This window comes from Mus pahari, chromosome 14, assembly GCF_900095145.1.
Source record: "Mus pahari chromosome 14, PAHARI_EIJ_v1.1, whole genome shotgun sequence".
NCBI lineage: Eukaryota > Metazoa > Chordata > Mammalia > Rodentia > Muridae > Mus > Mus pahari.
Genome location: NC_034603.1, coordinates 37,933,354 through 37,958,053, shown reverse-complemented (window position 1 = coordinate 37,958,053; position 24,700 = coordinate 37,933,354). Strand labels below are relative to the sequence as shown.

Sequence of the window (24,700 nt, the reverse complement as noted above, 5' to 3'; positions counted from 1 at the left end):
ATGGGGAAGAACCTGCATCACAGTGAACGTGCTGACCGTGTTCATATCATTTCCTAAATGGAGATAACAGCTATGCATGGGCTCTCGGGTTGCATTCGGTATTAAGGTAATTAGAGCAGTGACTTTAGATAAATCAGTAGGCGTGAGCGGGGAGCTTACATGCAAAGGCAAAGCTATTCTATGTAAAGAATTTCTCTATCTATGGCTTTCAGTGTCAGAGGGGTGATTTAGAATAAATTCTTTACAACTCCAAACAACAATTATTAAAGCATTGAATGCTGCAAAATCCTTTTCTTCAGGACACCATTTTGGTGACTCATACTCTCGTTTTCACCCTGTCCAAAATATTGTCTAATTTATATCGTGACATCTTATTTAAATCTCATAGTTATTTTATTGATTTTTGGGTGTTTTATGTATGTGTATAAGTGGTCTTCCTGCATATGTGTGACTCTGGTAACTGCAGAGGTCAGTGGCTTTGGGTTGCCTGAAACTGGAGTTACATGGTTGTGAGCCGCCATGTAGGTGCTGGGTATCAAACCCAGGTCCTCTGCAAGAGCAGCGATTGCTCTAAACTCCAGGGCCATCTCCCCAGCCCCTGGGGCTTATATTTTAATTTTAAATGTATTGCTTAATTTTAAAACACACAAACTTTTTACCCATCTTTATTGACTCATTTGCAATGGTTGGCCTCTACTTCTACTTTGAATACACAACATTTTTTATTTTAGGTCTTCAAACATTTATCGAGGGCTTCAAGTTCCAGGTGGAGTGGAATAAACACATCCCACTATTTCTCTCCAATCTAATATGTCCTGGTTTGCTTCCTGTTGCTGTAATAAAACCCTCTGGCCAAAAGCAACCTGGGAGGAAAGGATTTGCTTAGCTTCTGGTCACAGTCCATCGCTGAGGGAGATGTGAGCAAGAATCCATGGAGGGGCGCAATTACTGCTTCATTCAGCCCCTGGCTCCTGTTCATCCAGCTAGCTCACTCCCTTCCTTCCTTCCTCCCTCCCTCCCTCCCTCCCTCCCTTCCTTCCTTAAATTTATTTATTTTTATTTTATGTGAATGGATGGTTTGCCTGCATGTGTGTATGCCCAACATAAGTGTGAAATACCCAGGGAGACCAGAAGAGGGCGTGGGATCCCCTGAAACTGTGGGTGTTGGGCTACCATGTGAGTGCTGGGAATTGAACCTCTGGAAGCGCCGCCAGTGCTCTTTACCACTGAGCCCTCTCCCCAGCCCCTCCTCTACCTTTCCTATTAACAGACCCACCTGCATAGGGATGGTGCCACCCACAGTAGGCTGAGCCCTACTCGAACATCCATCATCGATCAAAACCTGGCCACAAGCCAGTCTGACCTGGGAAGTTCCTCAACTGATGCTTTCTCTATCCAGGTGATGCTTGTGTCAGGCTGACAACAAACATTAACCAACATAGACCATAACTACAAAGCCTGACTGATGCACACACTTCCATATTCAGAGGAGTCTGAAAACTCAGTGCAAGAGGTTACTGGAGGAGAATCCCATAACTGGAAGTACCACTAGCTGTCCTGGGTATACCACTGTCAGCCTCTAGGGCACTCTGATCTTTCTGTGTATGACTGCTTTGCCTGCATGCGTGTCTGTACACCGGGTGCCTGTGGCGAGAAGAGAGCCTCCCATCTCTTAGCACTGGAGTCACAGACAGTTGTGAGCCACTGTGCGAATGCTGGGAACTGAGCCCGGGCCCTTCTGCAAGAACGACTGGTGCTCTTAAGTGCTGAGCCCTCCCTCCAGCCCGAAAGCTGATTTCCCTATCTCACATCCCAGCAAAGCTTTGTCCAGACTTGGTTGCTCTCCACCACGGATGGAGCCGTGGCTCCCAGGGTAAGAAAGGGCTTGGCTCAGACTCCTCCTGTCCTTTCACTCTTCCCATGCACACAGGGTCTGAGTAGAATTTAATTTTTTTTATTTTTATTTTTTACTCTTTCCAGTTATGTGTACTTGGGGGTGAGCAGCATGAGAGTACAGGTTCCCCGGGGAGGCCGGAGGCATCGGGGTCACTGGAGCTGGCTGTTTGTGAGCTGCCTGAGATGGAGGCTGGGGAATGAACTCTGGTCCTCATACCCTTTGGCACTGAGCCATCTCTCCAACACCAGCATTTCATTAACAGCCAGCATCCATGCCTCTTCAATAGAGGTCTGATTGTCCTCCTACGTCATCTGGGCACAGAGAGCAGAAGTTAGCTTAGGATTTTATGCTCTTGCCAACCACAGCTGCTAGCCAAAGGCTAATGGGTGTGGTGCCCTCTGCCTAATTGGATGTACTCTGTGTTCTCGTCCTTGTGTCCCTGTGGCGCTGAGACCCCTATTCTTATCACCATGTGACACTTGGTTCGAATTGCCTACAAGTGCTTCCCCATGAATCACTTTCTCCAGAACTCTTACCTTACAGTCAGCTTCTCTTGACCGGTCCTGACCTTCCTCCCTTCCTTTATTCTGCCTCTCCCCACCCCTAACTGCCAGTCCACAGAACACATTGTAATGAGTCTCTCTCAAAGATCATCATCTCAGAATCTGTTTCAAAGGACAAGGGGTCGATGGTCAGATAACAGTTCCTCTCTCCCTTCCATCTTTTCCTTTTCTCCTCACTGAGCCCCAAGAACAAAAGAGACATGGATCCAAGGATATGGCCAGTGTCCTTCCCAGCAAGCATCCAGAACCAGAACTTGAAAAGGCTTTGCAGGAGTTTCTCGGGGCACCCTGTGGGCTCTTCTGCCGCGTGAGGGTGGTTCACTCCAGCCCTGATCACAGTCCTCTCTGACAGTCGACCTAGATGTCAGTCACTGGGAAATGTGGCTTCCAGGCTCCCAGGTTCTTGTTCTCTGACATCCTTTCCCTGTAAGGCAGCCAAGAGCAACCTGACCACCCAGTGTGGGGGGCAGGCGATTGCCCAGGCATTTGCTTTCAGATTTTTCTGTCAAGAAACAGAAATGAGTCTCTTTCCTTATGGTTATCACGAAAAGGCATAACCACAGCCTTACCCACAACCCATCGCAAGAGGCAGGGCTGCTGGCAACTGCCTATGATCCCAGCACCAAAGTGGCTGAGGCATGAAAACTGGTGCAAGTTCACAGCCATCCCAGGCCATAGAGTGAGACCCTGCTTCAAAACAAAACAGAAACAGAAAGCCAAAATGTTTCTTGTTCCACTGAAGCACCAGCAGTCTGTGGCATCTTAACAGTATTGTCACCTTGGCTCCCATGAGGCCTTCTGGGGAGAGGCCTGACTTACTCCGTGTAGACAGCCCTCTCTGCAAGGGTGTCCCTCGGGATGCCATCTAGCTAGGGGAGGTACGAAGAAGCATGTCCCTTTCCCACGGGGGAAAATGGGTGACTCCCCCACAGTATGTAAGAATTCTCTAGAAATTGTCTCCGTCGGGAGGTAGGCGCTTGCTCTTACCTCCTCCTAGGACAACCCCTGTCTCAGTCAGGGCTTCTATTCCTGCACAACATCAGGACCAAGAACCAAGTTGGGGAGGAAAGGGTTTATTCAGCTTACATTTCCACATTGCTGTTCAAGAATGGAAGTCAGGACTGGAACTCAAGCAGGTCAGGAAGCAGGGGCTGATGCAGAGGCCATGGAGGGATGTTCCTTACTGGCTTGCTTCCCCTGGTTTGCTCAATTTGCTCTCCTGTAGAACCCAGGACCACCAGCCCAGGGATGACACCACCCACAATGAGCCCTCCTGCCTTGATCACTGAGAAAATGCCCTTACAGCTGGATCTTATGGAGTCTTTTCCTCAAGGGAGGCTCCTTTCTCTGCTATAACTCCAGCTTGTATCAAGTTGACACACAAAGCCAGCCAGTGTACACACACACACACACACATACACACACACACACACACACCATGCTTCCAGCTTCAGAACACGTGGTCATTTGGTGAAGATCTAACCAAATTTCTATGAAAAACAGGAAAAGCGGTTAACCTTCTGCTTTGGGTGACCATGTCACTGTTCTCAGTTCCATAAGCGAGCCCTTACTCACTATGCTGCATTCTTTTGGGGAAATGACTTCTGTTGAGAGGCTGACCAAATGAGCCATAGGGCTGGAGAAGATATTTGCAGGCTGCAAACCCAACAGGGACTCTGTGTCTACAACAGATAGAGACATCTGGAGCTGGGGATGGCTCAGTGGCTAAGGGTGCTTGCCCTGCAAGCATGAGAACCTAAGTTTGAATCCCCAGTCCTAAGTTATAGCCATGGCTGTGTATGCCTGCCACCTCCAGAACTGGGGGGGCAGAGACAGATAAAGAGACCTCCAAAGCTCCCTGGCCACGAAGCCTAAACAAGACAGCAAACATCAGGTTCAGTGGGAGACCCTGTGTCAAGGTGCCAAGGTGTGATAGGAAAACACTCGGTTTCTTGTTCTGACCTCTGTAAGTGTGGCTTGGACACTCACATGCAATACACCACAAACATATCCCAACACACACACATACATATACATGCATATATATACATACATACCCCACACACAATACACACATAGATACTCATATACACATACATATTGACACATACACACACCCACATACACAAATACACACGCACCTACTTTTTAAAAAAATTCTGAAAACTCAACAAGAAAAGAAAAAAGGAACCAAAAAGCAGGCTTAAGAGGCATTTTCCTTCATAGAAAGAATGGAAACAGGCAACCTCGGGAGGTAGGAGATTGGGGGAACCCTCCAGAATGCACCAGAGACCTGGGATGTGAGAGACTCTTAGGACTCAAAGGGAGGGGGACCTTAGATAAAATGCCCTATAGTGAGGAGAGGAAACTTATAGAGTCCACCTACAGCAGGAAGACAGGGCATCAAGTGAGGGAGGGGGTTGCCATCGCACAGTCAAAACTCTGACCCATAATTGTTCCTGTCTGAAAGAACTGTAGGGATGGAAATGGAGAGGAGCCTGAGGAAAAGAAGGTCCAGCAACAGGCCCAAAGTGGGATCCAGCTCAAGGGGAGGTCCCAAAGCCTGACACTATTACTGAGGCTATGGAGTGCTCACAAAAAAAAAGGGGGGGTCCTTTCATGACTGTCTTCTGAAAGACCCAACAAGTAGCTGAAAGATTCAGATGCAGATATCTGCAGCCAATCAATGGACAGAAGCTGCTGACCCCTGTGGTTGAATTAGGGAAGGCTGGAAGAAACTGAGGAGGAGGGTGACCCTGTAGGAGGATCAGCAGTCTCAATTAACCTGGACCCCCGAGATCTCTCAAACACTGGACCACCAACCACGCAGCATACACCAGCTGATATGAGGCCCCCAACACATACACAGTAGAGAACTGCTGGGTCTGGGTTCAGTCAGAGAAGATGCAAGTAACCCTCAAGGAACTGGAGGCCCCTGGGAGTTTAGAGGTCTAGTGGGATGGAGACATCCTCATGGAGACCGGTGCGAGGGGGGAGATATAGGATGGGGAACATAGGGAGAGTGAACTGGGAGGGGAATAAAATCTGGAGTTTAAAATAAACAAACAAACAAACAAGTAATAAAAAGGAGACATTTTCCTAAAGAGGGTTTGCTAATAAAAGAAAAGGAGAACATGGACCAGTGAGGTGACCAGTAAAGGTGCCAGCTGTAACCCATGCCACAGGCACAATCACACACACACACACACACACATATACACACAAATAGATAAAATAGATGTCAAGCCTAGACACATTAAAAGCTGCAAATTATTAACTGTTAGATATATTTTTAAAAACCACAGCAATATACCAGTGCACATATTTCAGAACTGTTAAAAATTTTTTTAAAAAAATAAACAATGCTAACAACAAAAGCAGCTGAGATGCAGTGCGCATGGTGGGTGAGAATACACACCAGTTTGCTGACCCTGACAGACAGCGCGGCAGTTTCTCCTGTATATAAATGTGCTGAGACTACATGACTGAGCCACCTCATTCATAATGCCTGTGACATGCAGGGTTTTGTATTTGACCTGACCTGGGCAATGGAGGGCTTGCAGAAAGGACAGACACCCAGACACATGTGCAGAAAAGCTGGGATTTTGATGCGCTGTGCACTCGAATGGAGACACACCAGCAAACCAGGAAGTTGACGTTTCTTTATCTATCTGAATTGAGGATGCAGGTTTATTGTGTACAGCTGAAGAGGGTGACACGGTCAGCTCCCCTCAGCAGGCAGAGACTATAGGGAGTCATCCCAGGCTGAAAACATCCAGGAGGGGCATGCTGTGACCCACATGTTCTGCTCACACTGCCAACCATCCCACAAGGACCAAGGGAAGGCTTTGCCAGTCCCAAGGGTCTGAAGCACTGAGATGCTCATGATGACCAAGCACGGTTACACAGGACTTCATCTACTCCCCACAATAATGGTGTATTTATCACAAAGAAATAAAAATATATATTTGTGCAGAACCTTGCACAAGAACATTTATAACACAGCCAATGAGAGCCCCCCAGGAAACCAACCTCTGACGACTTGAATTCAATCCCCAGAAACCACTTGGCACAAAGAGAGGCGTGGTTCCTGCTGTTCTCCTCTGATCTCCACGCGTGCACCACGACATTTAGGTACCCACATGCAGACACACCAGGTAAATGTTCATTTTTTTCTGAGCTTTAAAAACTTAGGCCTACATGTGCATCTATGCATCATGTGCATGCAGTGCCTGCTGGGGCCAGTAGGTGGCATCAGATCTTCTGCAACTGGAGTTACAGCGGGTTGTGAGGGTTGTGAGGGATGTGGGTGTAGGGAATCAATTCCAGATCCTCTGCAAGAACAACTAGTGCTCTTAACCAATGAGTCATTGCTCTAGCCCTGAATCTCTTTTAAATGTTTGTAATGGATTTATTTGCAACCATCAAAGTGCAAAAACAACCCCCATGTCTTTTAGTAAGAGAATGGTTAAATAAACACTAGAATATTGAATGAGACTTGGCAATGAAAAATGACCACAGACGCATGCAATAAATAACTCAGACAAATCAAGGAGTTACATGGGGGAAAACTAAGTCAGTACAAAAGGGTCTTGTATATTCTCATACGATCTGTAGCCTGCTGGAAGTCATAAAATTACAGAAATGAACAATGAAGTTGTGACTAATGATCAGGAGCGAGGAACCAGGTAGGGATGTGGAGCCAGTGGGGGATGAGCTGTAGGTAGGAAAGGCCAATGGGAAGGGTTCTGGTGGCAAGACAAGTTCTGTGTTATGACTGTGTCAATGTTGATGTCTCTAGGAAACAGAATAAAGATTACATAGGATCGCTAACTTCTTACAAGTGTATGTGAATTTCTAAAAGTAAACTCTCTGCTCCTTGTTTTTGTTTGCTTGTTTGTTTGTTTGGGTCTCTCCATGTAGTCTTGACAGTCCTGAAACTCACTCTGTAGACCAGGCTGGCCTCAAACTCACAGAGATCCACCTGCCTCTGCTACCCAAGTGTTGGGATTGAAGGCTTGGGCAATCACCCATCTGAAACTTCCACTTCTTAAAGTGAGCTGTAACATTACTCTTTCTTATTTTGAGAATATTCTACTTTTACTAATTTTCTAATTTTTTTAAATGAATTTTGTTCCTCAAAACATACATGTATACAACGCATTCTGGTTATGTGCGAGCATGCACACACACACATACACATGCTTGCTTCTTGCCCATCCTTGACAGCCCCCCTTCTTTCTTACAGATCTATTACCAATATTTACTAATTTTTGTCTTGCTTAGTGTCCCACAAAGTTTAACTGGGGCTCTCTGTATGACCCTAAATTCAGAACTAGCCACCAAGAGCACTGGGCTTCCAAGTGGTCATCCAGCCATAAACTATGCCTCCTGTCTCCCACTGTTAGTTGACAATAGATCAGCTGTGAGTTAGAGCCCGTGATCCCCTCCCCCATCAGAGCTTCGGGTTAGGAGGCTGTGACCTGTATGGGCAGAGGTTAGGAGGCTGTGACCTGTATGGGCGGAGGTTAGGAGGCCGTGACCTGTATGGGCGGAGGGCCAGAAGACACAGCTTCTGTGAATTCATTATTGCCATGGCTGTGTCGTGCTTAGAAGATGCCCCTTCATAGCCTTTTGCCATGTCTGTGACGCTTCAAACATTTTTTTTCTACCATCTCCTCAGCAGTGTTTGCTAAGCCTTAAGAGGTCATGTAAATGACTTGTTTATTGTAAATTTACTCACAGCATCTTGTGTGGTTTGTCTAAAATAGTAGCCTTTGTCTGTAAGTACTAACGTGGATATTTCATGGGTGGCTTTGTGACACATCAATTCAGCTGAACAGCAATCTCAGATTCCCCACTGGGGTCTAAGTAAGACCTTTATATTCATTGGTTTTAGACTGGGCTTATAGTACTAAGTATGGGTTATTGTATGGCTGTGAATTCTCTCCTACTATATTCACTGGGCAGTGGTGGCACATGCCTTTAATCCCAGCACTTGGGAGGCAGAGGCAGGCAGATTTCTGAGTTTGAGGCCAGCCTGGTCTACAGAGTGAGTTTAAGGACAGTCAAGACTACACAAAAAACCCTGTCCTGAAAAACCAAAATAAATGAATTAATAAATACAGGCTTTTCTCATTTTTAAGTTGGATACTTGTATTTTCAGTTTTCAATTTTCACTTATTTAATATCTTAAAGATGCATCTTTTCCTCAGAGGCTAACTATATATATATATATATATATATATATATCTCCACTAGTTTACAGATAGTTTTCCTAATGGATCATGTAATATGAAAAAACATTTAATTCATTTACAAATAGCAAAGTCCCCTTTTCTTATTTCTGTATATACTTTTTAATTGACTTCCATTGTAACAGGATATAACAGTGTAACCTTAAAGTCCTTCCCTTTGCCAATTAGTAACATTTTGCTTGGTTGGAGAGGCAGCTCAGTGGTTAAATGTACTGGTTGCTCTTCCAGAAGAGTCAGATTCCATTCCCAGTTCCCACATGGTTGCTAACAACCTTCTGCAACTCCGTTCTAGGGGATCCTCCCCCTTTCTCCATTGTCTTCCCGCACTGCATACTTGTGATCACTGAGGTGTCTAGGGAGCTCCAGGGAAGCCAGCGCTGTGAGCTGTTGTTCCTGCTGGGCTGGAATTTCTTCATGACACAGCTGCCTTTAAGTCAAGCATATCCCTTTAACGAACCTCAGTAAACTCAGTGACTCCCTAAGCTAGACTTGGGAGGAATCCTTCTTTTGGTCCGTCACCAGTGCCCTGACTAAGATTGATAGGCGTTTGTTCACATTTTCCTGAGCCAAGTCTCATAACCCCTCCCCAGACTCATAGGTTGAACACTTGGACCTCCACAAGTGGCACTGTTTGGGAGGTTCCGGGGAAAGTGCCATGGAGGCAGAGCCTAGCTAAGGACACTAGGGCATTGGGGTGTGTCCTCTGTCTGTACCCACCTCTCTGCCATGTGCTCCTGACACCATGGTCCCACCTTCCTGTGGGCCTAGAGTCAGTGGCGCCAAGCACTCTGGTCTGAAATAGTCCCTTCCTTCCGTTAGGTTTTCTCTTGGATTCTTTGTGAAAGCAGAGAGCCAGCTGATCAAGAACATCAGCAGAAGGGCAGTGGTGGCTGCGGCAGCTGCATTGTGCCTCTTGTGCTTTGGAGCCAATTTGCTGAAGGAATTTGAAATATTCTGGAGAACATAGGCTGGGAAAAGCTTAGGCGGGATGTAATTAACAAACCTGGGGTCGGAGCTTAGAGGCCAATAGAAACACATACTGCTCAGGTAGCAGTGAGAGCTCTATTGATAGCTGGACCCGAGGTCACAGGGACTACAAATGGTAGACCACAGGAATAGGACTGTCCATGCTTGTGACCAGGAGTGACTGGATGGCTTAATGCAAGTTTTCTGGTTCCTAGCATCTAGTTCAAATTTAATGCCAATTGTGTTATTTTAAGTGGACAGTCATTGAAAGTTTGTAACCAAGTGTTGGGAACTCTTAACTCATCAAAAGCTTCCAATGTTATAGAAGAAGACAAACGAAAATGCCAACTCTTTGGCCATCATAGCGAATAATTAAATAAAACGTGGCACGTTCATACTTCAGATTTCTCTACAGCTGCTACATTCAATCAGGTAGAATCCTGTCGGGTAGTGACATCAATGAGAAGAATGACCATAAGCATTGCAGAGCTATAGAGAAAGAGAGAGACACACATAGAGCTATTTGACTCTATGTAGCTTTGCATGTGTGGGTGTACAGGAAACATCCTGATAGAACACACTGGAAATGGTTAACTCTGGGGCAAAGTGGAGGGAGGAGGGGAGCCTTGGGGTGTGTGTGTGTGTGTGTGTGTGTGTGTGTGTGTGTGTGTGTGTGTTCTTCCTCCAGGAGCTTGGATTAAAGTGAGTGAGGGCATTCCCTGAAAACTCAGGTTGGGGAGACCTTGACTGGAGAGAGCACACTCTCCCAGGATCCTTTGAGGTTGTGCTCAGCAGCCCCAGTCCATCTAAATGCTAAGCTACTGAGGTTCCCACTTTCTGCCTCGCCCCATCAGTGTGACAAGGGATGCCCCCTCAAGGACTCATACCTTTCCTCCTCCAGACTCTCCCACCTCCCTCTTTTTGCACCAGCTCCAAACAACCAGGCGACATGAGTTTCAAGTATTTCTTTTTTCTTTTTTCTTACTCCATTCAGAAGGCTGAAATTTATAACAATTGCAATAAATTGTGGAGAGGGGTGGGTTCTCAGTCTTCCCAAGGTATGAAACCATAGAGCCATCCCCTTTCCATTTTCCCATAACCCCTCCTCATGCATGGGACCCTGTCTCTCTTCCTTGCTCCAATATCCCCAGTGAAGATGTTGGGGTGATGTGGGGCTGGTAGGGCAGAGACATGATTGAGCAGACTCCTAGTGGGGTGATGTGGGGGTGGGGGCAGGGTGGAGACATAATAGACTGGGCTTCTAGTGGGTGATGGGGGGTTGGAGCGGGGCGGAGACATGGTAGAGCAGACTCCTAGTGGGTGATGTTCCGTCTCTTTTCGCAGGCCCAGCGGTTCACCTGCTGGCAGAAGTTGTCATTCCAATGGCCATCTGACAGGATTTCAGCACAGTCTTCACCTCCACCCTGTTCATGGCCCTGCCAGTTATCTGGCTGAGTGATGGCCCAATTCCTAAGAAGGAAAGCCCAAGAAAGTTTTGGTCCAACCTCCCCACCGCCGCACAACCCTGTCCCCCGCCTCAATAAAGCACAGCCTTGGAAGGGTTCAAGGGTTTTGAGATGGGGGAGTAGGGTCAGGAGGAAGATCGGGGAAACTGGCCCTATAGGAGTCCGTTGGGGTGAAAGACCCTGGTCACTTACCTGTAGTTGCTTCTGTATTCAGTTCCATCCACCCATTTCCAGGAGCCATCCCTGTCGGTAAGACCGATCCATATATGAAACGAGCCCTTGTGCTTTACAACAAAGTTCTGGAAAAACAAGTGAGAGAGCAAAATGCTTCAGCCCTTATCCATGTGCGCATCTGAGGGACCACACCCCAGCCCAGCCCAGCCTGCCCCATACTGAAGCCTCAGCTACCAACAGCCCTGTCCTTGCTTTTTTTTTTTTTTTTTCGAGACAGGGTTTCTCTGTATAGCCCTGGCTGTCCTGGAACTCACTTTGTAGACCAGGCTGGCCTCGAACTCAGAAATCCGCCTGCCTCTGCCTCCCGAGTGCTGGGATTAAAGGCGTGCACCACCACACCCAGCTCCTGTCCTTGCTTTTTCCCCTGTAAGAGTGGCTGGTGTTAAATGAACTTTCACTAGGCTAGATGCTATGCTGAGTGCTCTGTAGGGATTATCTCTTCCGAGCCTCAGTAGCTCTGCAAGTTTGGTGCCATAGTAGCTCTCTTTGCAAGGCAGTTATTAGAACCTAAAAAGCCAACCAGTATCTAGCTTGTGACAACCATCCTGTTTCCAGCCTGGGCTCACTTTTCACTCCATTCCTAGCACGGCTGCTGTGGCAACTCCATCCCCTCCCCATCTTCTGCACACAGCGTCTTTGGGATCCTGCTCTTGCTGGCCCACAGATCCCAGAACCCACAGAAGCACCTTGGTTTCCGTCGTCCCTCTGTCGGCCCCTCGTTCTCTTGCTGCGATTTTGATGTTATTTCCTGAGGTTTGCCAGACCCCAGCGTTTCCAAACTTGGGCTCACGGCCCAGAATTGTATCTTGACCTGACTGCATGGGGCCTGACAGTCTCCACTGAAAGTAGAAAGATGCTTGGGTACAAGGCAGCCAGCCCAGTCAGGAACTGACAAGGCCTTCCGTGCAAATGTCCCTGTCCTTACAGATTTCTCCCTAGGACTAAAACCATCCCCAAGGGCTCCCTCTTACAGAGGTGGCGGTTCCTGGAATTTAGGTCCCGTTGTTTTTGTATGGTTGCAAGGGAATGTATGGCCACCTGGTTTTATACGGGAAGCAGAGGGTCCGTTTGACCAGCACACACTCTAACAATCTCCTTTGATAACATGTAAAGAGGCCCCAGCATCATTTGGAGAAAAACTGTCCAATTCTCCTCACGCTCCCCAGAGACCAGGGTTTCTTCTCCAAGAACAGAATCTGTGACGGCAGCACCCATAAAATCTAGAATTCTGCATGCAGGACAGTGGCCTGTGTGCGAGGAAGCAGCTGCGAGGGCGAGCGAGGCTACCCCACAGGTTCAGACTATCAACAGGGACGGAGCAAAGACAGGATATTCAAGTTGCTGTTACCTGATGCTCTCTGTAGCCACTAATCCCATCACCAAAAAAACTGAATAACTAAGACAAATGTACACAGTCAAAATCCCGGTTCCTGAGTTCAAGGCCGAGAGGGGGAGTCATCAAACGGTGCTAGAGGACCAAAGAAAATAGTCAGGATCATTCATCTGCCCTTTCCTAAGTGAATGCAAGAAGAAACCGCGCCCACTTGAAACACTGACGATAATGAAACCCTCTTGGAACGCACACCCCTCCCCTCAGGATGGAAGCTGGGTGTGGACATCACAAGCAGCTGTGGCCACACAGTACTGACAGCTAAGCATACAAACCACGTCATGTTCCAAAGACCTTTGTTGTTTTTGAGGACAACGCACCCTAGAGTGGATGGCTCAACCAAGCTGGCACTGTAGTGTGCTTGTCTAGTGTGCACAAATCCCTCAGTTTGCTCCTGCCAGCACAGTATGAACCAGGAGTCGAAGGCGGGACGATCAGGAGTTCAAGTCCTCCTCTGGCTACATAGCAAGTTCAAGGCTATCCTGAGCTACATGAAATCTTATCTCAGGAAGGAAAAAAAAGACACCTTTTCCATCTTTTATATGGAGAGTTATATAAACTCTTAGAGTTTTTTTTTAATTTTTAAATTTTTATACATTTTATTTTATGGGTATGGGGTTTTTTTCCCCACACATATGTCTGTGCACTGTGTGTGTGCCTGGTGCCCAAGGAGGTCAGAAGATGGCATCAAATCTCCTGGAACTGAAGTTACAGATGTTGGAAGCCATCATATGGGTGCTGTGAACTTAATCTCAGCCCTCTGCTCTTAATTGCTGACCCATCTCTCTGACCGCTTGCACTCTTAGCTTTTGAAGCCAATAAACCTCAGTCCACCATTTAGAGTTATACAGGTCACCACGACAGTGACTGAAAACAAGCTACCCATATTCCACAACACCATGAGAAAACACGTACACGCACACACACGTGCGCGCACACACACACACACACGCACGCACACGCATGCACACGCACGCACACGCACACGCGCACACACACGCACGCGCACGCACACACACACATGTGCGCACGCACACGCACGCACACACACGCACGCTCACGCACACGCACACGCACACACACGCGCACGCGCACATGCACACACACACACACACACACATACACATACACCTAAATAAACACATGTAAATAAAATCTTGAAAACACTTTGTGCAAGGTGACAAATATGGATCTATTTTCATTTTTCTACAGACAGACGGCCAGTTAGACCCTGAGTTCCTGATCTCTCCAATACTTCAAGCATGAAGATGGATTCTGTCAATGCTTTTTCTGCATCTGAGGAGATGATCATGTGATTGTTTTCTTCGATTTTGTTTATATAGTGGATTATGTTAATGGATTATCATATATTGACCCAATCTTGCATCCTTGGGATGAAGCCTATTTGATCACGGTGAATGATATAGTTTTGATGTGTTCTTGAATTTGGTTTGCAAGAATTTTATTCAGTATTTTTGCATCAATATTCATAAGTGATATTGGTCTAAAGTTCTCTATTTTGGTTGGGTCTTTATGTGGTTTAGGTATCAGAATAATTGTGAAAATAGACCCATATTTGCCACCTTGCACAAAGCTCAAATCCAAGTGGATCAAGGACCTCAACATAAAACCAGAGACACTGAATCTAATAGAAGAGAAAGTGGGAAAGAGCCTTGAACTCATTGGCACAGGGAGAAATTTCATAAACAGAACTCTAATGGCTCATGCTCTAAAATCAAGAACTGATAAATGGGATCTCATGAAACTGGAAAGCTTCTGTAAGGCAAAGGACATAGTCGATAAGACAAATCGGCAACCTACAGATTGGGAAAATATCTTCACTAACCCCAAATCCGATATAGGGCTAATATCCAAAATATATAAAGAGCTCAAGAAAACAAAAAAGAACTCAAGAAGCTAACCACTAAAAAAACCAAACAACCCAATCAAAAAAAATGGGGTATAGAACTAAACCAAGAATTCACAACAGAGGAATCTCAAATGGCTGAGAAGCACCTAAAGAAATGTTCAAAGTCCTTGGTGATCAGAGAAATGCAAATCAAAATGACCCTAAGATTCCACTTTACACCAATCAGAATGGCTAAGATCAANTCCTCAGGTGACAACACATGTTGGAGAGGATGTGGAGAAAGAGGAACACTCCTCCATTACTGGTGGGATTACAAACTGGTTCAACCACCCTGGAAATCATTCTGGAGCTTCCTCGGAAAAATTGGAAATAGTTCTACCTGAAGACCCAGCCATACCACTCTTGGGAATACACCCAAAAGATGCCCCACCATGCCACAGGGCACATGTTCCACTGTGTTCATAGTAGCTTTATTTGTGATAACCAGAAGCTGGAAACAACCCAGATGTCCCACAACAGAAGAATGGATACAGAAAATGTGGTTCATTTACATAAAGGAATACTACTCAGCTATTAAGAACAAAGACATCCTGACTTTTGCAGGCAAATGGATGGAACTAGAAAATATCATTCTGAGTGAGATAACTCAGACCCAAAAGGACATACATGGTAAGTACTCACTAATAAGTGGATATTAGCTTAAAAAAAAAAAAAAGTACAGAATACCCAAGATATAGTCCACAGGACTCAAAAAGGTCAACAGGCTGAAGGGCCCAACACCTCAGGAGGGGGAAAAAAGCAATCACAAGTGGAGAGGGAGGGAGGGAAAATGGACAGGGGTTGGTGGGGAGAGGGGAACCTGATCTGGTATTGGGTGAGGGAAAAGGACTGAAGCCCTGAAGGCCAGGAGAAAGAATGGAAACAGGCAACCTCGGGAGGTAGGAGATTGGGAGGACCCCTCAGAATGCACCAAAGACCTGGGAGGTGAGAGACTCCAAGGACTCAAAGGAAGGAACCTTAGATGAAATGCCAGACAGTAGGGAGAGTAGACTTACAGAGTCCACCTCCAGGTGGAAGACAGGACATCAAATGAGGGTGGAGGTTGCCATCCCACAGTCAAAACTTCCACCCGTATTTTTTCCTGTCTGAAAGAACTGTAGGGATGGAAATGGAGTGGTGCCTGAGGAAAAGAAGGTCCAGCGACAGGCCCAAAGTGGGATCCAGCTCAAGGGGAGGTCCCAAAGCCTGACACTATTACTGAGGCTATGGAGTGCTCACAAAAAAAGGGGGGTCCTTTCATGACTGTCCTCTGAAAGACCCAACAAGTAACTGAAAGATTCAGATGCAGATATCTGCACCGAACCAGAAGCTGCTGACCCCTGTGGTTGAATTAGGGAAAGGTTGAAAGAAGCTGAAGAGGAGGGTGACCCTGTAGGAGGATCAGCAGTCTCAATTAACCTGGACCCCTGAGATCTCTCAAACACTGGACCAACTAGGCAGCTTACACCAGCTGATATGAGGCCCCTAACACATATACAGCAGAGGACTGCCAGGTCTGGGTTTAATCAGGGATGATGTACCTAACCCTCAAGAGACTGGAGGCCCCAAGGAGTTTAGAGATCAGGTGGGATGGGGGTTGGAGGGTGAAGACATCCTCATGGAAACAGGGGGTGAGGAGGAGGTATGGGATATACAACAGTTGAAGGGTGGACTGGGGAAGGGTGGAATAAAATCTGAAGTGCACAAATAAATAAATAAATAAAATTTTAAAATAAATCTTGAAAACTAAATATGAGAGATGCATCTACTTATTAAAATCATCTCAGGCATTCAGGAGGCTGAGGGAAGAGTCCGGGGGCTTGAGCCTAGGCTGGACTCCAAAACAAGACCTCAGCTCTAATAGGAAAGGAACAGACATCAGGGATGGGTTAGGGGAACACTTGTGGTAGGGCAGAGGCAGAGGCAGAGGGAGAACTGAGAAAAAGCCTCCTCATGATCCTCCTAAGTGCTGAGAAATTTTGCTCTCGTTAAATTTTTCTCTTAATCAAAACCACAGTGTCTAACTTTCAGTGAGAGAAACCCCTTAACCTTGGCTTCCTGGCAGCTCTGCAGGGCAATCTGAAAGCCAGTTGGAGATTAAATCAGAATGTTCAGGGCCGGGCATGGTGGTGCAAGCCTTTAATCCCAGCACTTGGGAGGCAGAGGCAGGTGGATTTTTGAGTTCAGGTTACTATCTGGGGACAGTAGTGGGGAAGGAAGACACAGGACACCTATGGTCAATGAGGACCCAATAACCCACTGCGAGGAGCAATTTAAGACTTCCCATTCTGTTCCTTTTGCCACAGTCTACAGCCAATACAGGAAAAGGGGCCTCTCAGTCCCTGCACTGGATTGGCTCCCATGCTCTAGCCTTGAAGTCTTCTTGGCTAGCATCCTACCTGGCTTGGCATCACTTGGTCTCCTGGCTCCCACCTCTTAGAGGCAGTTACTGTTCCACCATAAGCCATCAAGACCCCTACCACACTCTTCTCCTGTAGTATTCGTTAGGTTACAAACAAGAAATGCACCCAGGGAGAAAACAGCCCCTTCCTCACTCAGCAGCCAACTGCCAAGAGCCTTATCTAAGGCTTTCATCCATACTGGGGTTGTGGTTGGCTTGATCTTATACAGGTCTTGTGCATACAACCACAGCCACTGTGTGCTCACGCATTCAACGGTCCTGCCATGTCCAGAAACACGCCTAAGCCCCAGTTGAATGCCCTTGCTCCAATGGATGGCTCTATACCCATGCACATGCTGGTACCACTAACTGAACTCATTGGTTTTAAAAATGAAGAAGGAGGAGGAGGAGAAGGAGACAGAGAATGAGAAGAAGGAGATAGAGAAGGAGGAGGATGAGAAGGGAGAAGGAGACAGTGAAGAAGGAGAAGAAGGAGAAGGAGACAGAAAAGAAGGAGAAGAAGGAGGAGAAGAAGGAGGAGGAGGGGGGAAGAAGAAGGAGGAGACGAAGATGGAGAAGAAGGAGAAGGAGACAGAGAAGGAGAAGAAGGGGAAGGATACGGAGAAGAAGGAGATGGAAGTGGAAAAGAGACAGAGAAGAAGAAGAAGGAGAAGAAGGAGAAGGAGGAGACAGAGAAGAAGGAGGAGGAGAAGAAGGAGGAGACGGAGATGGAGAAGGAGAAGGAGATGGAGAAGAAGGAGAAGAAGGGGAAGGAGATGGAGAAGAAGGAGAAGGAGGAGATGGAGAAGAAGGAAGAGGAGATAAAGAAGGAGATGGAGAAGGAGAAGAAGAAGGAGAAGCAGAAGGAGAAGGAGACAGAGATGGAGAAGAAGGAGAAGAAGGCAGAAAGAAGGAGATGGAGAAGGAAAAGGAGATGGAGATGGAGGAGAAGGAGACATAGAAGGAGAAGAAGGAGGAGAAGAAGGAGATGGAGAAGAAGAAGGAGGTGGAAAAGAAAGAGATGACGGAGAAGAAGGAGAAGCAGAAGGAGAAGGAGAAGGAAAAAGAGAAGAAGGAGGAGGAGGAGATGGAGAAGAAGGAGAGGAGAAGCAGAAGGAGGAAGCAGAGATGGAGGAGAAGGAGGAGGAGATGGAGAAGAAGAAGGAGGAGGAGAAGGAGATGGAGAAGGAGAAGGAGGCGGAGAAGAAGGAGAAGAAACAAAAGTCAAAGTAAATAATAATAGGTAAGTACAGAGACTTGATCAGGCTACTTGATCAAGCCTACCTTCAGGTTACCTTACCTGCTCCTCCCTAGAGTTGATGACCAGCAGGTGGGCGTTCTCCAGCTGGCAGTACTGGTCAGCCTCAGCCCAGGTGAGCCCATCCCGAGAAAACCAGTAGCAGCTTCCCCCAAACTCCACCCAGTTAACAGGGCAGCACTCAGTGCCTGAGGGAAGAGAAGGGCAGAGGGACATGAGATCCAGCTGGAGGAGATAGCCACACTCGAACCTGAGACTTCCCTGTCCCTACCCTACCATTGCTCTGGAAGTACGCCAGCTGACAGGTCAGGGTTCGCAGATCCATTGGGAAGTGCTTCAGGTGAAAGAGCAAAGTGGAATGGTCTAAGGGGCAAACACATGGGCAGAGATGGGGCAGGCATGTGACTCCATACCTGCCCAGAGCAGGCACAGGGCTCCAGCTACTGTCTGGGGAAATACACATATGCATGCCACACCACACATCAGAATGACCCAGCAAGCGCTCAGGAGGGGAGGTCTCTGACCTGCCTTTAGCTGCTGCTGCTTCTCCTCCAGTTGAGCGCCCCAGGAAGTCAGCTTGTCATTTGTGCTACCTCCTGAAAAAGAGGGATGCTGAATGATTTCCCCATCCACCCGACTCCTGAGTGCCTCTCTGGCTGCACACCCCGGGGTAACTATGAGAGTCTGTCACCTCATCCCACATGCTATTTCTCCACTTTTCCCAGACTCCCAGCCTCACCCAAGGGAGGCCAGCGTGCTGTTTAAATTCGTGGATCTCCACATTCTCCAGCCACGTCCCACTCAGCCCACACAGCTTGCTGTGTGGCCTGGCCCCTCCGTATCTCTGACCCCTCCCCACTGCCTATCAATCACCATCTCCTGTCCCACTAAAAGCCATTATGACTTCTGCTTGTCTCTGCCTGGGACTAACTGCCACCATGTCACCTCCTGCCCAGACTCATTGCCCAGGCTCCTTAGGTCAGGGCCCGTGTTGCCGGAAGCCTTGCTGGTTCCTCTGGCTGAATTGTTCCTCTGCCAGGTTTTCATCCCCAGAGCCCGAGAGCACACTCCTGCTGCAGACCCAGCACTGTGTCCATCAAATCTGCACAGATAAATAAGTGCCAGTTATCCAGCCCAACTCACCATGGACGTCCAGAGCCCTGAGCTCTATCAGGGTGCTGGAGGAGAAGTTGCTGAAGGTTTCTTTCAGGGTCCGAAACTCCTCTTGCAGCTGCATGCCTTGTCAGGAGACATTTGGAACCAGATGGCCATGGAACTATGTCGCAGCGTGCCCACATCACTGTCCATGTGACTGACCCCATGTCACCCATCTCTTCTACCATCATTCATCTTGCTACCATTCATCACCCACCATTGATCTCCATCTGCACCCAGAACCTGCCTCTACCTCTCCTCTTTCCTCCCCCACTGCCCCAGCACTGCCCAGAGCGCTCCTCTCTATCCTTGCTTCATCCCTGCCAGGCCATGACCTCACTTTGAGATGAAACCACACAGATGACCACCAACAGGAGGATGTTGAAGGCCAGGGCGAGCAGACTGAGGCGGAACGTGGAGCAGAGGCGATGAGGAGAGGACCTGGAAGGCTGCCCTGTGAGAGAGAGTGGGTCAGAAAGCAATTCCAGAGGACCAGACACCCTACAAAAGGAGATCTGCATGGTTCCTTTCTTCCTGCCCATGAGTCAGAGACCCACAGATCACCTTTCAAGCCCCTGTCCCTTCAGATTGGAGCAGTGACAGGATAGATCATATGCTCCTCTTAGTCAATACCCCTATATCCCTCACACAAGCTCATCCCTTCACAATTCCAGTATAATTGGAATACAATTCCAGTCCAGCTAATCCCACCATGAAGCACGCAACCAAAAGCCACTGTGCAGGCCCATCTACTCATCCCACCCAAGTAAAACCTCCCCCCAACTCCCACCGCCCTTGTTCACATCCCCCTGAAACCCAATGTCACTGGCATGCGGTCCCTGTGCCCTCCATCTTCCCACTGTCACCTCTCCTGCCTGCTGACCTGTCTGCCCCACACCCACGCTTCCTCTCACCACTCTAACACACATTTGCTCACATGCTCACACTCACAGACATCCACACACTAGTACGCACTGTTATTTGCTCCTCACACACCTACATGAACTGGCTCGCCTCGCCAGGGAGTGACTCCTCTCCCAGCCCCTCCCCTGCTTTTGTACCATCCACCTGCACACAGACTCCTCTGCATCAGCCTGGGACTCTGTAGCCTTCCCTGTCTCAGTACCACCATGCCAGAGCAACCCCACATCCTGGAGGTCAAATCTTCCCGAGGTCATTTCCTGCCACTGTACTGAGGGTGTATATACAGGATGTTGTCTCTGAGTGGCTATCCAGAATTCCAACTTTCCATACCAATGCCTGTCACCTTCCTCCACGACAGCGGTACTTAGGACCCCAACTAAACCTAAAGAGAAAATACTTCTGTTTTCTCCCCAGCCCCAGGTCCCTAAGCACAGCCTTCCCTGCCTCTCACCTCCCTGACACCCTCCTGAGACCGTGTTCCTCTCTGCTGTGATGGGAATGGACCCTTCAGTCTGATCTCCAGGGCAGTAGTGTTGGGAGGTAGAACCTGAATGGAAGGTGGTTAGGTCTTGAGGGCTCTGCCCTCGTGAGTGGATTATTGACAGTGCAAAATAGCACTTATTAAAAGCTTCCTCAGCGAGGCAGTGGTGGTGCATGCCTTTAATCCCAGCACTCAGGAGTCAGAGGCAGGCGAATCCCTGAGTTCAAGGCCAGCCTGGTCTACAGAGTGAGTTCCAGGACAGCCAGGGCTGCAGAGAAACCCTACCTCGAAAAACCAAAAAAAAAAAAAAAAAAAAAGGTTCCTCTTTGCTGTCCCCTTCACCCTTTTTGGGGCCCCCTGTTTCATGTTGGTACATGGAAAGACCCTGACAGACACAGCCCTCTGTTCTGGGCTTCCTAGACTCAAGAAACATGCTCCAGTGCGTACCTGTTATAAGTTCCCAGTCAGATGCATTCTGTTTTAGCATCACAGGAAGGCTCAGAATATATCCCAACTAGAAGCACTGACACCTCTTCCCAGCTAGAAATCCACAACTAAATTCCTGACCGCTTCTGCTAGTGCTGTTCATGCAGAAAACCCTCGTCATGATTCCCAGCTGACCTGTGGCCTATGAAGCCCCTACCCTGTCAGCCCAGCAGGAAGCCACCAGCTGAGCCACCAGTTAGGTCTGGCATCATTCAGTCTCTTAGCAAGCCCATTTTCCTCATGTATAAGATGCAATGACAAAAAGTAGCTGCCTGACTCAGCTGTTCTGGGAATTATTGATTAAAACAGAAGTACTGTGTAGGCAGGTTTGAAATGCTCAACTCAAGATGAAACAGAGCTGTCAGATTTAACCTTATTTCAGAAAAAAATAATTAGAACACACACATGCATACACATATACACACATACATATACATGTATACATACATACATATATACATACATATACACATACATATACACACATACACATACATATACATGCATGTATGTACACATATATGCACACATACATACACATGCATGTATACATGCATATACACACATATACATACACATACATATATAAACACATACATACACATATACATACATACACACATATACATACACATTCATGTATACATACATATACATGAATACACACACATATATACATATATATATATATATATATATATATATATATATATATATATTAAACAACAATTTTCAAGACACTGAACATCAAGCCGTGAAGAACATTAATCCCTGAAAGCCAGGAAAATGAATGAATCCTCAAATTGCCCAGCTCACTACTCACTGCCTAGAGAAACTTTTCAGGCCCCTGGGCAGAGAGGAGAAATTGGGACAGAGTCTAGCAGACTCCCCAAGTTGAGGAGAGAGCCTGAAAGCCTGAAACCAAGACAGTTAGGGCATAAGGAGTCAGATCCTAAACCACTTTCCTGCATCCCAGAAAACTACTCACCAGAGTACAAAAGCACCCAGCACCCGGCAAGACAGAACTCACAGCACTCAGTGTCCCATTATTGGTCACAAGACACAACAGAGTAGGGAAACACAAGTCAAACGAGGGAGATGGGTAGACTGACAAAACAAACAGGGGCTCGGTGGTTCGACTCTTGCCTGGATGTGCAAGGCCCTGGGTTCCAATGGCAGTATAATAAATGAGCCTATCAAAATGAGATCCCGGGATCTTTCAAACAGGACTCAGAAGCGACACGGATGCTAGTGCAGACAGGATGCTGACATAGATGCTGTGACTGGACCACACACAGGTAAAACATTAGAGATGTGACTGGGGTGTAAGTCCCAAGTTGCCTGGGTGTGGTAGAGCACAGCTGTGATCCCAGCACTCCTGAGGCTAAAATAGGGAGGCTACGTGAGAATCCAAGGCTCCACCATGAGTTCTAAGAAGCCCGGGCTACAAAGTGAGAGAGGCCCTATCTTGAAATAACAACAAAAGAAGTACCCAAGTTTCTTCTGAGATGAAACTACAGTGTCTTCAACACATTGGGTAGCCTGCCCAGGGCAAGATCTCTCTTGGCCTAAAACCATTTTGCAATTATGTGGAGCCTGTGTTCAAAATGTGCAAGAAGATCAGGCAGGAAACAAATGGGAGTCACCCAGAATATCTGTGCTTATTTACACACCCAGCTCATCACCTTACCACAGTCCTTGGCTCTGCATTCATCCTAGACACATACATGTACATGCACACATGCACACATACATATACATACATACATGTACATGCACACGTGTACGTGCATATATACTCATGCACACATGCACATGCATGCATGCACAGTGCAGTCTGGGGGGAGGCTCATCCCTAACTCTCAGATACTCCCTCACTTCTAAGCATGCACACACTTTTTGGGGGACCCTGCACTCAGAGGTATCAGCTGCTCACATGTAGAAGGTCACTGTGCTGGCTAGTTTTATGTCAACTTGACACAAGCTAGAGTTATCAGAGAGGAAGGAGCCTCAACTGAGGAAATGCCTCCATAGTATGTGGCTGTAGGCAAGCCTATAGGGTGATTAGTGGGGAAAGGCCCAGCCCATTGTGGGTGGTGCGGTCTCTGGGCTAGTGGGCCAGCCATGAGGAGCAAGCCAGTGAGCAGCATCCCTCCATGGCCTTTGTATCAGCTCCTGCCCCCAGGATCCTGCCCTATGTGAGTTCTTGTCCTGGATTCCTTTGATGATGAACTTCGATGATGACGAAGCATAAGCCGGCTAAGCCCTTTCCTCTCCAAGTCGCTTTGCTCATCACAGCAGTAATAACCCCAAGTAGGACAGACTCGGGGGCACACTGGTCACTGAATCCTCACAGAGAGAGAGAGAGAGGGACTGGCAGCTGAGGCCAGGATCCGGAGAGGCCCCAGAAACTGGACACTTGCCTTTCCAGTGTGGATTTTCTATCCTAGGATCCTGTACATGAGAGCCTTGTTCGTCATCGCCGCTGAGCTGATGGTCGTTTTCCTCAGAGTCCAGCTGCTGGATGTCTTGAAAGTCCTTCTCCATGGTGGGCCCTAAGGGCTGGAGACAGATCTGGGATTGAGTTGAGATTTCCTCAGAGCTGGAACTTGGGTTTGTGCTAAGACTGGAATTCCTGTGGAAGGACCGAGGGGACGTGAGTAGCTCAGGGCAAGCGGCTGACAGATCAGAGAGTAGTTTGGGGAAAGACCTGAAATACTGCAGGCTCCTTCCTTCCCAGGAGGTGGCCTGGCTCTGCAGCCTTCCTTCCATACTCTCATGGACCAGACTATACGCTCTCGTCCCTCCACCCAGAGTCCCTGAACCCAGTCCCACCTGCCTCCCACTACCTCAGTTACCTGTTAAAGGTATAGAGAGCTGACTCTGCCTTTCGGAGACAGCCCAAGCCCGAGGAGAAAGAGGAGCTAAACCTGGGAGCCGGACAAGTGGAGCTGGTGGAGTAGGTGAGGGGGAGGAGGGCCGATCTAGGCAAGAGCTGGGTCCCTGTGCCTGAATGTCCATCTAACCAGTCACCTCCTGCCCCTGGGACTTTGGACAGTAAATAGAAATAGAAATGCAGTTGGAACTCAGGCAGTGAGTAGTGGGGGTGGGGGACATGTTTCTGTTCTCACAACCAGAGATGGGAGACAGGAGGTCTCCATGTATGTACACACATGCACATGTGCACGCATGCACACACACATACACACACATGCACACACATGCACACACACATGCACACACACGCACACACACGCGCACACACACACACGCACACACACACATGCACGTACGCACACACACACGCGCACAC

General features: G+C 47.7%; 1 protein-coding gene across 2 annotated transcripts; it reads right to left on the bottom strand.

The window, feature by feature from the left end:
- Window positions 1-10,633: 10,633 nt before the first annotated feature.
- Window positions 10,634-24,419, bottom strand: Asgr2 (asialoglycoprotein receptor 2). Of its 2 annotated transcripts, none has more exons than XM_029546300.1 (9): window positions 24,246-24,419; window positions 23,811-24,022; window positions 19,837-19,950; window positions 19,485-19,580; window positions 18,866-18,937; window positions 18,618-18,704; window positions 18,384-18,529; window positions 11,342-11,448; window positions 10,634-11,153 (listed from the first exon to the last, which is right to left on the bottom strand). In XM_029546300.1, exons 2-9 carry the CDS (start codon window positions 23,932-23,934, stop codon window positions 10,997-10,999), a joined length of 903 nt encoding a protein of 300 aa, XP_029402160.1. In that variant the 5' UTR covers window positions 23,935-24,022; window positions 24,246-24,419; the 3' UTR covers window positions 10,634-10,996. The 2 variants fall into 2 exon arrangements, with proteins under 2 accessions (XP_029402160.1, XP_029402161.1); XM_029546301.1 differs by having other exon boundaries at window positions 23,811-23,949; window positions 24,246-24,418.
- Window positions 24,420-24,700: the final 281 nt, after the last annotated feature.

Excerpts from the sequence above, each read along its gene's own strand:
- Asgr2 (XM_029546300.1), bottom strand. The coding sequence starts at position 23,934 with ATGGAGAAGGACTTTCAAGACATCCAGCAGCTGGACTCTGAGGAAAAC. Across the intron at positions 18,705-18,865 it reads GCAGCAGCAGCTAAAGGCAG|ACCATTCCACTTTGCTCTTT; the intron begins GTCAGAGACCTC and ends TTTGCCCCTTAG. Across the intron at positions 18,530-18,617 it reads GGCGTACTTCCAGAGCAATG|GCACTGAGTGCTGCCCTGTT; the intron begins GTAGGGTAGGGA and ends CTCTTCCCTCAG.